General features: G+C 39.4%; 1 protein-coding gene across 2 annotated transcripts in view; it reads left to right on the plus strand.

Annotated features, from left to right (window-relative positions):
* Nucleotides 1-18,363, plus strand: part of LRCH1 (leucine rich repeats and calponin homology domain containing 1) — a 219,731-nt gene that overhangs the window by 175,894 nt on the left and 25,474 nt on the right. For both annotated transcript variants that reach the window (XM_068984230.1, XM_068984231.1), the window contains exons 14-17: nt 1,538-1,591; nt 2,339-2,411; nt 13,915-14,024; nt 18,202-18,339. In XM_068984230.1, the coding sequence (XP_068840331.1) occupies nt 1,538-1,591; nt 2,339-2,411; nt 13,915-14,024; nt 18,202-18,339 (375 nt within the window). The remainder of the gene's footprint in view (nt 1-1,537; nt 1,592-2,338; nt 2,412-13,914; nt 14,025-18,201; nt 18,340-18,363) is intronic.

The raw sequence follows: 18,363 nt of genomic DNA on the forward strand, positions 1-18,363 counted from the left end.
AGCATAAAGCAGACAGAAGCACCAAGAGAGAGGCTGTGCCCAGTTACTTGGTGAGACCAAGATTGTGAAATGGCTTGTAATTAGCGCACCACATTCTCTGCTTTTTAACACACTGTAGCTGACTGTCCCCATTAAGTTTGGGTAGCACTTGCATCCATCCAGGAAGAACTGCCAAGTATACTCTCATACATAAATACTGTCCAGTGGGGAAGGATGTGGGAGGAACACAGGGAAAATTAGAGAACAGAGTTTCTGATAGAGAATCAAAACTGCAAGTTACTTGTTAGCAGTTAAGACATTTAATTGGGTAGGGAAGTCAATGACATAGCAGTCCTCAACAATAGGAATAGACATCTTAAATTTATACTAGTTTGGTGATATGTATGAACATGTTTATATTCAGTTCAGTTCAGTTCAGTCACTCAGTCGTGTCCGACTCTTTGCGACCCCATGGATCGCAGCACGCCAGGCCTCCCTGTCCATCACCAACTCCCAGAGTTCGCTCAGACTCACGTCCATCGAGTCAGTGATGTTTATATTCAGTTCAGTTCAGTTCAGTTCAGTCGCTCAGTCGTGTCCCACTCTTTGCGACCCCATGAATCATAGCACGCCAGGCCTCCCTGTCCATCACCATCTCCCGGAGTTCACTCAGACTCACGTCCATCGAGTCCGTGATGCCATCCAGCCATCTCATCCTCTGTCGTCCCCTTCTCCTCCTGCCCCCAATCTCTCCCGGCATCACAGTCTTTTCCAGTGAGTCAACTCTTCACATGAGGTGGCCAAAGTACTGGAGTTTCAGCTTTAGCATCATTCCTTCCCAAGAAATCCCAGGGTTGATCTCCTTCAGATGTTTATATTAGTTATCACCAAATTTTTTATAGGGTGGATCAATGGGATTTTGTTGTTGACATTGGCCATGTTGCAAGGCTTATGGTATCTTAGTTCCCTGACCAGGAATCAGACCTGGGCCTTTGACTGTGAAAGTGTAGAGTCGTAACCACTGGACCGCCAGGGAATTCCCTGGGGTTCTTGATTACCTTATAAAAAGGGCAGATCTGGGTAAAATAAACTATTGAGTTTTCTCATTGGTTGTCAAAACAAACTGATGTTGAATTGATAGCATAAGACTTTGCTAGGTCCAGGCATGTTCGTTTATAGAGCTCCCAGTGAGATCTTGTGTATTTGGGAACTCCTGCCTTGGACCATTTCTGAAAACCCATATGCTCCCAGCATGTGGGAACCTGCAGGTTATTGGGTAACCTGGCAAGCTGATGTTCACAGGTACTTTGGGCTGAGCTCTTTGTTCTGGGAAATCCCTTTTCTTAGTCTGTATATTTTAGATGTATTTTTCTGTGAATATAGCTGCATGTTTTTAGAAAGTATACAGTAAGAATGGCCTACTTAACTACAAATTAATTCCATGCATTAGGCATTGTATCCCTGTGTGCCAGAGATATGATAGCAGTCAGACTCAGTTCTTGCCTCAAAAAATTTATAGTCTGATGGAACATACCATGCATTTTTTTTCTTCCTTTAGGTGCAAAATGACCTAACATTACAGAGTAATGGGAGCGAGTATTCTCCCAGTGAGGTAAGTTTCCTGATGATTAATGAAAGCCGAGGTGTTTTGTGAAACCTGAATTGGAGTATCTTTTACAAAAATCTGTTATCTGAGACTGTTGTGATTCGTGAGTTAATTGTATTGCAGAATCTCGGAGGGAATCTCTTATTAGCTCTCATAGCCTGATCCAGCCCTATCCATAATTAAAGACTCATAAGATATATTTTGAAAATTAAATATAGCAGCATTTTTATAGAAACCAGAGTGAAAATAGCTCAAATAGGCAACATTTAGAATGTCTTGTTAACCATAAATGATTCAGCATTGGGGTTTCCATCTAGCTGAGACATCTGCTCAGTGTCGTCTGTTTTCTCATCTCGTTGTGTTATGAGATTCTTTATCCGATGTGCCCTCTGTGAGGTGATGTATGTGTGTGCTTGTGTGTGTGTGTGTGCACGTGTGCACACATGCATGCATGTGCCTGCACTTGAATGCACACATCTATTCTGGAGCAGAAAAGGAATACCAGTATCACACGATTATGAACCCTTACAATGAGTATATAAAAATTGAATAAGTCTCCCCCCAAATAACATTCTGTTGATTCTACCACAAGAATTTGCAATGTGAAGATGCATCCATTATCGTATTTTTTAGTCAGGACTTCCTCACAGCAGCCAATGCAAGGAGGTCGTGGTTTTGTTACAATCCTTGATCCTGGAGAAGCATGCATAGTTCTGCTTCAGTTCTTTTAAAAATGTCCTTTCCTTTTAACAGATGAGAGAGAACTCCCCTGCCATCTCTCCGACCAACACCAGCACAGCTCTGTTTGGCCTGAAACCTCGATCAGGTAAATGGAAACCTCAGTGTTCTTGCCCACGTGAAACAACTCCAGAGTTTCTCTTTAGCCTTTTACGTGCATATATTATAGCGGGAGCAGCCTTGTTGACGCTGGTGAGTTTGAGTCCTGGCATCAGAACCTTGCTACAGCTTGGGGAGGCCACATTTTCGAGCTCCGTTGTCAGCATATCCCCTCTTAAGGCTGTGTTATCAGTAACAGATTATCTTACCTTCTTTTGAATCAGAGCAAAGAGAGAAAAATGTTGGGGCCTGTAAGTGGTACAGAAATACTCTGTGGATAAAATAGCCACCCCTTTGCCTCGGTGGTTGCTGGTACCTTGCTGAATTAAAGACGGTGACTCTTTTTGTGAGACACCCTCATTTGCTCTCTGGACCTTGGTAAGGTCCGTGTGTTGACTCCTGTGACAGGGTAGTCATTCCAAGACTCACGTGAGTGGTCAGGAGAGATTTTAAAGGCCTTTTCTGCTTATATTACCTACTTTTAAAACTTACTGTTAGTACATTCACAATTGTAAATTATAGCAATGGGCAAAATAACTACTGATTTTAAAAAGGAATATGTATAGAAAATTTTGGTTCTTCTGATGTCTCCACCTATTTAAAGTCCTAGCACTATCTACCTTCTTTTAGGTGCTTCTTTGTTTTAATATTTTTGTTAGGTCTTTTGCATATATTCTGTACCAGTGCTTTTCAGTTAAGTGCTAAGAAGGCACTCAGATGCTTTAAGCAAAAGGTAGTAAAGAACTTAGATATTCTTGGGTTTATTAGTAAAGCATTTTGGCAGCAGTTACAGATACACATATGTATAATTTTTTACCCACAGGGAAAAAAAAAGATAATTCTTTTATAAAGGAATGTTTTTTTCATTTTTGGAGGAAGTTGGTCGATGGGTAACGTGTGGCCAGCTGTAATGGTTTCCTGGCATTTTGAATGGACTGTAAGACACAGCTATTTGAGAACATGCTTGGGTGCGTGGTGGGGCTTAGGAGGTGTTTTATGGAGAGCCAAACTGTACTTGAAACTGGACTCAAGTGACTGGCCTCACCATTTACAGGCCTGAGTATATGCAGCCAGATATGGGCTGGGCTTCAATTTGCAAGGTCTCAGGTTGCGCTGGGAGGAATGGGGGCACCCATGCCTTGAGTGGTGATCTGCCAGGAATGTTCTCTACACACCGAGGACCTCATACTTGGCTAGGCTTTCTCCTGTCCCTTACAGGCAGTTTTAGACAATTTTAAAAGTTCTTGTAACTGAGCAAATCAAAACTTGAATGAATCTCTACAGAATAATATTCTTTTGAATGTACATCTTTGTAGTTTAGTCATAAAATTGTCTCCATGACTTTTCCAGTTCTTTTTATGAGGTCCAAATTCAGCTTATCAACTTTGTGCCTACACTGTTGAACCATTTCTGATTCTTTGCAGTGGTGAAAACTAAGTGAAATATTCATTTTGAATAGCAGGAAACAAATATAATTTCCTCTCCTAGCTTCCAGCCTTTCTATAATGCTGACTAACCAGTGTGGAAATTGTGCTAGCTGTTGAAAGCTTTGTGGAGTTTGTTGTAAATAATACTGATTTTTCTTCAGGAACATCAGATGGCATGTTGGAACTTTATGAAACTAGCATCATCTGTTGGAAATGTTTAAATTTTTATTTATTAAGTTTTCAATATTACAGTATGTATTTTTCACATTTTCTGGAAAAAATATAGTAATCTTAATTGAAGATCATATCATTCTTTATGATTAAGTAGCTTTGGATCTTTAAAAGTGATTTTTATGTTAAAATTAAGTATATGAATTCATGTGATTTCTGTGTTATAAATAAAAACAGACTTCTCAAATCAGAAAGTTGGAATAGAAACTTAGATTCTTCAAGTTGGCTGGTAGTTTTTTTCAAAAGAAAATTTTTTCTGTTTTCCTCCAAGGAAAGACAAATGTATATATACCCAAATAGTCATTCCTAGAACCATGTCCATGTATTTTACCAGCCTTGCCCTAAAATTGAATAAAAATTGTGTCGGTATTTTCTAAATATCAAAAACTACTATATGAATAGTTAGTGCCCCCAAAAGAGATGTTATTTCATAAATGGACCAACTTAGAAGTGCTTTGAACTGGTTGATATTTATTGGTCAATTAGGTTTGTTGTTAAGGAGACTCAACTAGTGTCCAAAATTGGTTTTATACTGATCAATATCTAAGACAATGTTGAGAGGTATATCTGTGGTTCAAGGGTTGAGCAGAGTTGACTAGATTCAGCTATCATTATAGATGTCTTTAAAGAGAAATTTTACACTACCTTGGGAAAAAAAATTCACCACCTGTGAATGCTGATTCTATATTCTATATAGAATATATTCTATATTTATTTATAAGTAATAGACATATTTACACATATTAAACTTTGCATAGCCAACTTTTATGGTGAGTCATATTTGCTAAAATAGTTATTTAAAAGGTCTTTGGAAAAGGTATCTGGTAGGGCTTTTGCTTTTTATCTGCATAGTCTATGCGGGCCCCTTCTTTCCGCTGACATGATTCATTAGTGCTCTAAGTCTGTGGGCTTGAGAACTATTAATGATGAATGATATTAACTGCATGCAAAGTGTATGATTGATAAGTACTAACACTCAGTTTTTTATCATTCTTTTTATTCCATGCGCCATCTTTCATTCTTCTGCTATATTGTACATTTGAAATTAAATCCCATAATATGAAATTCGCTTCATTTCCATACAATCCTATGCCATTTGTGAAATGCTGCCGCCCCTTTGGTTTTTCCTGGTCCTTGTGCGACTGTACGCGGACTGGCTCTCTCGCTCTCCTGCAGACCCAGCCCTCACTCTTCCTCCTATCTCCTTCAACAAACTTACACAGGCACAAACATGGGACAACTCTAGCTACTGTGTTCCATCTGAAGGAGACAGTGACAATGGTAGGTGGCTTTGTACCTATTCTTCAATGTGCTCATTAATAAGCCAATGAATGAATATGCTGAACCTTCGTTTCTCTGCAGCTGCAGATAGAATGTATTCTCCTGCATGCCTGACTTAAGAGATAATAGGAAACCTGGAAAGTCCAGAAAAATGCATATGCATTATTCTCTGGCAGTTTGTTAAACTATGTTTAATTATCTTGAACATTCTGAATTTTGGAAGGACTGTACAATAATTTCTTCTCTATTTTTTCTACGTGGGTTTTTTTTTAGTGTGTGTGTTTGCTTGTTTATAAAAATTTGGGGTTTTGTACATTTGGATAATCTCTTCTGAACTAATGCTTTTGGAGTTTCATGTTTTATTATCTAGGCTTTCGATAATGAGATTTTTAAAGTGATTAAGATACACTATGACTGATCTGAAAGGAGTACACTGCAAATGGTTAGAAGTAAGGAATTTCTAAAAATGAGGAGAAACCACTTGCTTTTTTTTCCTTTGTAAATTGTTTGCACATTTTGACTTTTGATAACTTCAGCCCTTTCATCTGTATAATATTCAAGAGGGCTTCCCCGGTGGCTCAGTTGTAAAGAATCCACCTGCCAGTGCAGGAGATATGGGGTCGCTCCCTGGGCCCAGAAGAGCCCCTGGAAAAGGAAAAGGCAGTGGACTCCAGTATTCTTGTCTGGGAAATCCCACGGACAGAGGAGCCTGGCATGCTGCAGTCCATGGAGCTGCAAAAGAGCTGGACACAACTTAGCAACTATACAACAACAGATATTCACGAATGGTAAATTGGCTTGAGAATCAAATGTGCAAATAAAAAATTGAGGACACTCAGCTAGGATTAATGTGGATATTGTTTGATCTCATGCCACTATATATCTAAAGTAGCCTAAAAGATGAAAATAAAATACATATAGTTATTTAGATATACTTATTACAGATATCTCAGTCTCCTTATTGGTCTGTTAGTTCGGATCGTAGGCATTTTACTCCAAGATGCAAAGTAATGAAAGTAACGTTAAATGAAATAGAGTATGATTTATAGGGAAGAGAAGTGACGTGGGGTAAAACCACAGTGCAAACACAAGAAGATCTATTTTCTGATGTTATTTTTTAAATCTCAATATCAATATGTTACATGTAATGAATAGAAACCATATATGTAAAACATTTGTTGTGATTTCTGGTCAAAATTCAACTAAAAATGCTTTTTCAGACTTCATTACATAGAAGGATAATGTATATTTTGGCAGGTTAGTTACAAAAGGAATTTTATTATTTCATAGATTTCTAAAATTTCAAACCAAAAGCAAGTGTGATTAAACAAGAACAACAAGGAAACCAAAGTTCCTTCTTGTATCACCCCACTTTAAATCCTGGAAATTGAGGAAGGCTAAGTAGAAACTTGCTTAATAAACTATTCCTTTACTTAAAAATAAAGGGGAGAGAATCATTTTCGTTTCTCAGAAAGCATGGCTATTTATGGATCTGATGATGTCTAAAGGAAATAAGGCCTAGAATGAAAGATTTATGTGTGATTTGGTATTTCCTTAGGAATGATATCTGAAAAAGACTTTTTAAAGCTAGGTAAGATTTAGATGTAGCAGTAAGATTTCTATCTTTATAAATGAACCAACTAAAACAAGAAAGGTGAGGTGACCTGCCTGGCTCACCCTGCTAGACAGAGGGGAAGCTGGGCCATGCCCAAGGGTCCAGTCTCCTCTCCACCGTATCTACCTTCATATCTACGGCTGTTTATTGAGGATTCTTTGTGCAAGATACTTTGTGCCAGATAAAGTCTTAAGATTTCCATAGAAAATAATCATTGTGAAAACCTTCCTGAAAATAAAATAACTATGTAATACTTATCTAATATTTTTTCTGAGTGAAAATTCTAGGGATTCACATGTAGCTATTATAGTGTACTACACACACACACACACACACACACACAATAACAAAGGGATGGTTTTCAGTATTAATCTACTTGGGTCAGACATTGGGTAGTTGTTATTTTCCCCTTTTTGCAATTTGTCTACAGTATGCCCTAGGGAAGGGATAATTTTCTGTTAGTTATCTGATAATTTTCTGGCAGCAGAAGTCTTTTCAAATATTTGTGTAGGTTCCCAAATCTGACCTTTCAAATACAATCTTCATTCTCTTTGAGCTAAATGTTGCTCAAAGAGCAATGTATTTGAATACATTTTCCAATACATTTGAAATTTTTTTCAAACTTTAAACTTTTTATCTTGCATTGGCATATAGCCGATTAGCAACGTTAACGGTAGTTCCAGGTGAACAGCAAAGGGGCTCAGCCATACATATACACGTATGCACTCTCCCCTAAACTCAGGGTTCCTTCTAAACCCTGCTGCCATCCAGGTGCCGTCTGACACTGACTCGAGTTCCACGTGCTATATAGTAGGTCCTTCGTTGGTTATGCATTTTGAATATAACAGTGTGTACATGGCCTTCCCAAACTCTGTAACTATCCCTTCCCCTCCCCCAGCAACCATCAGTTCATTTTCTAAGTCTGTGAGTCTCCTTCTGTTTTTTTTTTTATTATTATTTTAATTGGAGGCTAATTACTTTGCAATATGGTGGTGGTTTTTGCCATACATTCACATTCTCTTTCTGTTTTGTAAGTGTTCTTTTAATTAATGAAGAAGCACTGTATGTATCCCCAAGTATGTGAGCTAAAGTTGGAAGAGGGAAATAGCCTACTTTTATGTTGTTCTTCCTGGTTACTCTGAAACAGTCGATCCCATTCAGAGGCCCCTCATGACATCTCAAAGCCGATTACCCCATCAGTTGTTTTTCCTCATATTTGCGCCGTTGTCCAATATCTGTGGTTATCTCAACCTGTGAAAATAAATGGCATCATATTCCCACTCTACCCAGCATAATGCAACTTGCCTTTCATTTATGGTTTTTGTTAATTACTTTTGGTAAAGTTGGCATGTTTATGCCTTGTTCACTGTCATGCTTTGTATTAAAATTCCCACTTTTTAAAAATGACAATATTGAAGGAAAATATTTAAAGAAACACATTTGAAATAATAAATATTGATTTCTAATATTTTGTTTCAAATATATGTCATTTCAAATTCCCATATCTTCCCTAAACTCATTCTTCAAAGAAATTAAAAATGACAAACTGGCTTAGGAAGTCCTCGGGAGTTTGTGTTTCTACAGTCCTCAAAGTCCTGCCTCCTAAAATGGATGGAGAAGGGTGTGGACCTGTATCTCTGTCTGTCCGCCCCCTGGGGCTGGAGAGGGCAGCTTCAGTTCAAGTTGTTCTTAACGTGAACACTTCACTTCCGCTCCTTCTCTTGCGCCCTCTTACTACTGTGCCGCTTTCTTTCCTTTCCCCCTTCATTTTGAAATTAAAGTTGTTCCTGCCTTCCTTTGAAGTATTTTCTCTTTTTCATTTTCAACAAATTGGTGGGTGCTAATTTATACTGAACATTGATCTTTAAACTATCACTGGAAAGTGAATGAATGGACGGACATACCTATCTTGGGCCAGTTTTCAGACATTTTCTGGAATTGTTTTTACCATAATGTTACACTTCTAGGTATTATTTTCCCCATTACAAAAATGAGGAAACTGAAGCTGGGAGGGGTTGCTTCAGTGGTTCTCAATCCTGGCTTTATATTGGAATCACCTGGGCATTTTTCAAACAATGGCTGCCTGTGCCCTACACTCAGAGATGCTAATTTATTTGGTGTACCGTGGAGTCTTCACACTGATTGTTTTGCTGATTTGATGTTCTGTTTAAGCAGGTAAAGACCCCTGGGTTAAATAAACTGCCCAAGACAATAGAGAGGAAATTTGAGCCTTCTGAGGGCAGAGAATTTATCTAATTCATTTTTAGGTACCAGAGGGAATAAATGAATGTATTAATCAGATTTCTGATTCACATTAACTGGATCTACAGCTCATGATACTTTTTCAAAGCCACCCTATTGCTGCCCTTGAATCGGTATGTCTTTAACATCACACCCTGTACAGGTTTTTTAGTTTTCAAGGGGAAGAGGAGAGCTGAATTCCGAACCTCATCTGTCCACAGAGAAGAAATCTGGAGTTAAATTTAGATAATAAAGGTTAATAATATCCACTAATAATTTCTATGCAAAATGCTTTTCTTGTAATAAATAGCACTTCAGGGAATTTTTAGAGGAGTGGGCTTTCTTTGCTTAACTGAAAGATACTTTTATAACAGAAAAAATAATAGTTTCTTGTGCACATCCTTAAATATCTGTTGAAAGTTGCTCAGTTGTGTCTAACTCTTTGCAACCCCATGGAGCCTGCCACGCTCCTGTGTCCATGGAACTCTCCAGGCAAGAATACCGGAGTTGGTAGCCAATCCCTTCTTCAAGGCATCTTCCCAACCCAGAGATCGAACCCAGGTCTCCCACATTACAGGGGGATTCTTTACCATCTGAGCCACCAGGGAAGCCCAAGTAAACTGGAGTGGGTAGCCTTTCCCTTCTCCAGGGGCTCTTCCTGACCCAGGGATCGAACCGGGGTCTCCTGCATTGCAGGTGGATTCTTTACCAGCTGAGTTACCAGGAAAGTTCCAATATCTATTGAGTGCCTACTGTGTGTTAGGCATGATGCACTTTACTGTGGACTCTGCTCCGAAAAAGACAGACTAAATCTCTGCCTTTGTGAAACTTTTTATTTTGCAGTCTAAGGCATTCAAACCTGGAAACTAAGCTTTAGGAGATTTTTCAGGTGACTGCTTATATCAGGGTAGGGTAATCTCTGCCAAGGTACTCTCCAGATAGACTGATCTTTGTTTTCTTACTTGTTTGTTTTCTAAGATGTTTTGATGTGGACCATTTTTTAAAGTCTTTTTTGAATTTGTTACAGTACTGCTTCTGTTGTTTATGTTTCTTTCTTTTTTTTTTTTTTACCATGAGGCATGTGGGATCCTAGCTCCTTGACCAGGGATCGAACCCATACCCCTTGCGTAGGAAGGGGAAATCTCAATCGCTAGACCACCAGGGAAGTCCCAGATTGTCTGATCTTTGAATGAGGGAGTTTTTGAAACACTTTTTTTTGTTGTTGTTTATTCATCGAACAAGCTGCTTTCTTGGACGGGGTAGAGGTTTAAATTGGAAACAGACATAAACTCTGTATTAGGGAGTCCTATGGAGAAAATCAGATCTATGCTGTGAGACAGAAAGTGATGAGTGCCGTGAGAGGCACAGATAAGGAACGTTGTGCAATCATAGCTGACAGACCATTCCCAGGTCAGGGATGAAGATGATGAAGAGAGTGAAGGAGGAGGTGGAGATAAGGGGAAAATAGTAGAATTTGACCTGTACCTGCAGAATGAATTCGATATTCTGCCTAAGCATATTCATCATTCCCTGCAGAATTTTTGCTTAGAAATTTGTCTCTGTATGTATAAGTATGAGCAAACCATCCTTTTCATTCTTTGAGTGGTATTTGGTATATAGTAACTAGCCAGCGAAGCAGGACTCATTTTTTTCCTGCATCTTAAATCTCCCGTTCCCTTGCCTTTTGCTGCCCTTTAGGCACATATGCACGTGTGTACACACAGGCTTCCTGGGTGGCTCAGAGGTCAGGAATCTGCCTGCCAGTGCAGGAGCCCCAGGAGACATGGTTCTATCCCTGGTCAGGAGGATCTCCTGGGGGAGGAAATGGCAGGTCACTCCAGGATTCTTGCCTGGAGAATCCAATGGACAGAGGAGCCTGGTGGGCTACAGTCCATGGGGTCGAAAAGAGTCGAATATAGCTGAGCACACACACACACAAACACACACACACTCACTTCGCTCATATACACCCTCCCTCTGCTCTCTTGTCCCAGCTTTTTTTTCCTTTTTATTTACATTAATCAGTGTGGCATTTGCTTTGAAAAATATTTATTATAACAGGGCGGCTCTTGTAGTCCCAAGTTAACTTTTATTCCCCTGAATTAAGTAGGGGAGTTCTTAAATGTAGTGATAGAAAATTAAGGAAAGCTAGAATAATTGCTCCATAGATCAATTTTCTGAAGCTTTGACCAAACTGGTCACTGTATTTATTATTTAAATATGACTTGAAAAAAAATTGTATAGTATAATCAGAGCTACCATAATGATCGTATTAAAATTATTCTGTCATAAAAAATGTATGTGCTTTGTAGATTTATTATCAGTCTAAGTAATTCATTTTAAATTCTCATATATTCTACAATAATTAATCTATTTAGAAAACTAGTAGTAAAGTTTCCAATAATTTTATATACATTTGAAGTGTTCATTTAAAAAATAACAGTTCGCATATGTTTTAACATTTTTTGACTGCTTATATTCATAAAGCAAATACCTAAGCATGCATTTTGTATTTTTTGAGATGTATGGGCATTTAAGATGAAAAGCAATACGAGGTATTTAAAACCCAGACACCATTGCGTTGTTATCTCACATAGGGCTCTAACAGGGCATAGATGCTTGAAGAGTGTGCTGTTAACCAAAAGCTCACAGTTAATTTAACTTCCTGATAGCTTCGTATTCAGAATGAAGTCTGCCAGTAAAAACATATTGGAAATATTAAATGTGTAATATTAGATAAGATTGCCCCCAGAAAAAAAAGCCAAAGGAAAACAAAACCCCCAAAGAAAACATCGGATTTGTTTAAATGGAGCTGGCGCTCCCCCTTGCGGACAAGTATGTGTATTACTCAACTAAGTCCACATTCCTTGACTTTTTTGGTAAATTTGGTTGATTTCTTTTCTTTGAGGGTGTGGATTTTTTCTGGACTTTCCATTTTAATGTATGTCTCTTCTGATCACTAAGTTTAAGTGGGTAGATTTTTCGACTGGGCTGTATATGGTGCAGAGGCAACTTTATCTCATCTCCCCCTCCTGGCTGGTCTACCCTGCTTGCTTGGCCTGCCTTGCCTTTATTTTTGAAGCAGTTGGTCTCACTTCCTGTGGGGTTTGGTTTTTGTGGGTCTTGGTGACAAGACTTTGGCTCTTTCCACCTGTGACTTCCTTAGGGGGCTTGAGACAGAAGCCCAGGCCCCAGGCTGACTTCTCTCTGAAGTTCCAGGTGTTTTATGTACAGTAGTCATCCCGTTGCTCCATTAACTTCTGTAAGTCAAGGATTTTTTAAGATGTGTCAACTTGCTGGTCCTCTGTAGAGCACCAGAGTGCTGATTCAAATATCCTAGAACTGATTTAGAAAGAAAATACCTAAATGTGAAAAGCATAGTGTAAGACATTCATTAAGGTGTTTTGATTCAAATATACAAATTAGGATTAAAATGACATAGTTGTATGAATGTAGGATAATTGATTATATGGTGGGCCCCAGTTTTTAACTCAAAGTATATTTGTAAACCATATTTAACAATAAATAAATTGAATTAGCTTTTAAAGTGGCTCATAGAAAATGTTTGTCAGAATAGAATAAATGTCGTATAATCTTCTTATTCTATATTATTGAAGATATGGTGATTGAAGCAACTAGAATTGCAGTATGTCGGTGCAGCCTTCTATGTGGTATTGATTTGTAAAATTGGAGTTCTCTGCCCCAGATTTTCTGAAGCCCTGCCCCCCATCCTCCCATCCCCACCTCTCCCAATCTGAAAATCTATGGGACACAGAGAACCAATGACAGCTCTTAACCATTCTTTGCTCTCTCTAGTGTGCATGGAAAGTTGATAGTCTTAATAAGAATCTAAAGGAAGAAAAAGATTCAAGTTTAAATCTGCCCTGTGCTTTGTATGCTAATATAAATTGTCAGAATCACTGCCCATATGTAGAATATTTCATGTTTTCTTGATAGTCTTTAAGAGATGGTATCCTTCAAAGTTTGAGAACATTCATTTTGTCTGCAGTCAGAGACTTAACTCCTTCCAGAGTTGCCACTGTGAGTTGCTATTCCTGGAAGGTTGTAATTTTAAGGACCTGCAGGCAAAGATGATCTCTTAAAACCGCCTCCCATCTTGACAGCTTTTCTCAAAGGAATCTGCGGTCATCTCTGAAGAGCTGACTTAGGGATGCACTTTCAGTGACGTGATAGAAGCCAGAATTTCCCCTGTACACTCAGACAGATAAGGTTTGGGAGTGGATAGTGTGTAGTTCTTAATCCAGGCTGACGAAAAAACCTCAGCCAACAAAATCATTCACCTGTGCTTGTTTATAACATGTACAGAGATTCTGTCTTATTACTTGAAACGGAGTATTCAAGTTTAATGAAAGGATTGTGAAACCTGGCGTGTAGATGAAAGCTTGGGATAGAAGCAGTAGAAAAATTACAGGAGGGGTCTGGAATAATACCAAGGATGACCAAGCCCTTTCCTGGATTCAGCTGATCGTTTGTCCACACATTGCAGGGTAATTGAAAACATAATCTTCTCTAGAATATTTGAATCAAGCTTTTCATGTGAAGTCAGAATTTCCTGTTTTTGTGAGTGGTGAATGAATTATTTGGGATAAATAAACTATTTGATTCAAACATGAGCAGCCCGATACGGCAGTCTTGTACTAGACACTCCATAAAGGCTTTCCCCCTTTCTCTTCTAGTGTTTCTAAGACCACAGAGAAATTTGGAATCTATAGACCCACAGTTTACGATTCGGAGGAAAATGGAACAGATGAGAGAAGAGAAAGAGCTGGTGGAACAGCTCCGAGAGGTACCAGGAAACATTGTGTTACTGAATAATAATTTCCAGCATTGAAGCAGCATTCTGTATTTTTTAAAAGTAGATTTTGAAATACTTCAAACAGACCTGGTTTCAAATCTAGCCAACTCGCCTACTGACTGTCTGCTACTGGGCAAGTCCTTTCACATCTCTGAGTTTGAGTTTTTTCCTATATTAAAACAGTGGTTCCCATCTACCTTTGTGGGATTTTGTGAGGAATCTATAAGGTAATATAAGTAGAAATACTTAATACCTATGTATAAAAGTTAAAACTTGTAAAAATGTGTTGTTATTAATGTATTTAATAAGATTACATGACTTTAAAGGATGTTTATGGTTATCCCTGCTAGGCAGAATTTTCGAAGGTTATTTAGTAGGCAAACCATTTGAGTTCCTACCAAGAGTGAAGTCTCGTGCAGGGCGCTAGGGGAGATTTTAAGCTTGGTGATGGCAGGAGCTGGTGGCTGTCTTATTCCATGTTGTGTTTCTATCCCCAGGACAGCTCCTAGTGGCAACTGTGTATACATTTGTCTACCCTCATGGTCTTTGTGTCTAGTTAGGAGGATCTCACATAAGTATGTGGAAGGTCAAACGGCAGCCCAAGGATCAGTTCCCAAAGAACACATTGATATTAGTTAGCTTTTTTTTTATATATTAGTTATTAAAGGCAGCATGTCATGAATTACTACAGAAGTTCTTTTATGTTCAAAGAGAAGTACCATAGCCATTAGCTAGAAGAATACAGGAAGCTTCTTGAAGAGGTGGATTTTATACTAGAGCTTCTTTCACTAGCCAGTGGTTACTGATTGCTGCTCTGTGCCAGGCCATATAGTCTAGGTGATGGAGAGAGAAAAGAACAAAAAGGTCTCTGCTTTCATGAAGCCTGTTGAGAAGAGAGAATAAGTAAGAAGGAAACAAATAAATATACAATTTCAAATCACAGTGAATTTTACGAATGAGCAATGAATGCTATAAGTAAAATTAAAGCTGAATTTAAGGTCGGTCAGAATCTCTTTTTGTTGTAGATGATGCTTTATATGGGGTTATATAAGTCGCTCAGTCGTGTCCAACTCTTTGCGACCCTGTGGACTATAGCCCGCCAGGCTCCTCTGTCCATGGGATTCTCCAGGCAAGAATACTGGAGTGGGTTGCCATTTCCTTCTCCAGGGGATCTTCCCAACCCAGGGATCGAATCCGGGCAGATGCTTTATCCTCTGAGCCGCCAGGGAAGCCCCAAAAGTATATATAGGTAGTCAGGTGGAAAGAGAGAAAAACCCAGAAACTCCTCACCACCACTTTAAGCCACTGTGGTTGACTCAACAGTCACATTTGGGCAAGTCAGACCTCTGTCATTTGCCTCGAGTATTTGGATGTGCTGTAAACTTGGGAGGCGAACTTTCAGAGATATGTGAAAATAAGATGAGAAGTTGAGACAAGCCTCTCAAAGAGTGATATAATTTTATCTTAAAGCCTGGGTCATATTGATAGCTTATGTTTTAATTTAATTGGAGACTGAAAGCAAGCTTAGGAAAAAAAATGTGATGTCTAGACACACGACAGTTCTGAAAGAGAATTATGCAACACTGTTACACACACTGATTTTCAAGTGCTTTACTTATTGCAAATCTCCAAATTAAGTCATCCTTTCTTACAGTGTTACCCAATTATGAGGAGCTTTTGCTGTAAAGCAGAAATTTATATTTGAAGTTTAAAAAATTGATTTTCCTGCTTTTGAGGAGCTGGAGTAGATGTACTTTTCCCCATTCCTCTCACTAAGTACAACTAAAACCCTTGGCAATTACATATAAAATAAGCATAAGAGCACCCTGAAAGGTGGAGACAATAATTCAGACCAGCTGGGCTCCTTGGGACTAGGAATGACTCGGTGGTGAGTCCAGTGGGTTTTCTTTTTTTGCTTCATCTTTCTCAGACTTGGAGCTGAAGTAGCTGGAAACTGGAAATGCTCATGGGAGCAGTTTAAAAAAAAAAAAAAGTCCCAACAAAAGCTTGCTTACTTTACTCAGAGGACCAGAAAAAGGACAGCCTAGGGAGACAGAATGGAGAAGGCGATGGCACCCCACTCCAGTACTCTCGCCTGGAAAATCCCATGGACGGAGGAGCCTGGTGGGCTGCAGTCCATGGGGTCGCTAAGAGTCGGGCACGACTGAGCAACTTCACTTTCACTTTTCACTTTCATGCATTGGAGAAGGAAATGGCAACCCACTCCAGTGTTCTTGCCTGGAGAATCCCAGGGATGAGGGAGCCTGGTGGGCTGCCGTCTCTGGGGTTGCACAGAGTCAGACACGACTGAAGCGGCTTAGCAGCAGCAGGGAGACAGAAAACTTTTAGACAATAAATGCTCTACCCCAGCTACAGAAAACCTGTGGCCCCATCCCTACCTATGGCTGCAAAGATGGAATAGGCAGCTGACTTTCTCCTCTGCTGGGATGATGTCAGAGAAGGCCAAGTTGGGAGCGAGGAATCTCATCCCTGCCAACTAAAAACAATCCCATCCCCTCCCACAGTGTCAGTGCAACCTATACATGGGGACCCTGAATTTCTATCCCAGTCCCAGTCAACTGACACCAAGTGGCAATCTGTGTTTACACAGCAGTAGCAAGGTGTTGCCTTCCCATTCCCTGCCAGAGCAGTGTCCAAAATAGCTAGCCAAAAGAGAAGTTTAAATAGGATCCAAAGTCTCATAATGTAATACCAGAAATGTCCAGTTTTCAACCAGAAAAAAAAAAAATCACTCATTCTACCAAGAACCAAAATGAATGTGAAAAGGTAATCAATAGATGACAGCACTGTTACGGCAGAGATGTTAGAATTATCTGACTAAGATTTTACGGCACTCACCGTGAAGATTCTCCCACAAGTAGTTATGAACATGGCTGAAACAAAGGGAAAAAATTGAATGCCTCAGCAGAAGAATAGATAATCTTAGCAAAGAAACAGAAGACATTAAGAAGGACCAATGGAGATTTAAAACTGGGAAATACATTATCTGCAAAGAGAAGCCCAGGGGATGGGCTCAACAGCATCACAAAGCATCAGTGAACTGTAGGAAAGAAAAACAGGGATTACCTAATCTGGGCAGCAGAGAGAAAAGACAGACTGAAAATAAGTGAGCAGAGAGCCTCAGGGACCTTTGGGAGTTACTGTAACCGATGATCTACATTCTGGTCCTGGGAGTCCTGGAAGGGGAGGAGAAGAGAGCAGGGGCAAAGAGGTACTTGGGGGTGGGAGGAAGTGGGTGTGACTGTAGAAGGGCAACGCGAGGGATCCTTGCAGTGAGGTACATGTTCTATCGATGTCAGTGTCCCAGCTGTGTATGTACTTTAGCAGGTTGCTCCCTTAGAAGGAGACTGGGTAAAGTGTACCTGAGATCTCTCTGTATTACTTCTTATAACTGCATATGAATTTATAATGACCTCAAAATAAAACATTGAATTTTTTTTTAAGAAGGGAGAAAAATTGCCTTCTGAATGAAAGCATGCTGCTGCTGCTGCTAAGTCGCTTCAGTCGTGTCCGACTCTGTGCGACCCCATAGACGGCAGCCCACCAGGCTCCCCCGTCCCTGGGATTCTTCAGGCAAAACACTGGAGTGGGTTGCCGTTTCCTTCTCCAATGCATAAACACCCCTAATCTCTCTTCTGCCCCCTGCAGGCTACCTGAGATACATTACCCGAAATGTAATGTTTGGGTTGGACTTGGGATTTTCATTTGATTTTTGTTAATATTTACTTATTTTATTTACTTTTTGTTAAAATATAGTTGACTTACAATCTGATTTTAGTTTCATGTGTAGAGCATATTGATTCGCTATTTTTGGACATTGTAAAACAGTCACCACCGATTTGGCTTTTATTTGTCAACTCATTCTGGTTTTCTATTTTAATTGCTAAGCCTGAGGCAATATTGAACTCAAGAAGTGATTCCATTATTTTAAAAATTCAACCGATTAAAAATTTTTGGCATAACTGAATTAATTTTTCTACAGAGGGATTTTTATTTAATATCTTTTGAAAGGTTTAAGTCATGTCAGTGTTTTCCAGGTGTTCTTATCCTTTATGGTGAAACTTAAACCTCAGTTCATAAATACTCATAGCTGTATTTTACCCTCAGTTGCCTGAGAGCAATTGACTTCCTGTTGATCTCTTTTCAGAGCATCGAGATGAGACTCAAGGTCACCCTGCACGAAGACCTGGGGGCTGCCCTCATGGATGGCGTTGTCCTCTGCCATTTGGTCAACCACATCCGCCCGCGATCCGTCGCAAGCATCCATGTCCCCTCACCGGCAGTCGTAAGTAACACCATTTAAGGAAAA

Source organism: Capricornis sumatraensis, chromosome 12 (genome assembly GCF_032405125.1).
Source record: "Capricornis sumatraensis isolate serow.1 chromosome 12, serow.2, whole genome shotgun sequence".
NCBI classification, from domain to species: Eukaryota; Metazoa; Chordata; class Mammalia; order Artiodactyla; family Bovidae; genus Capricornis; species Capricornis sumatraensis.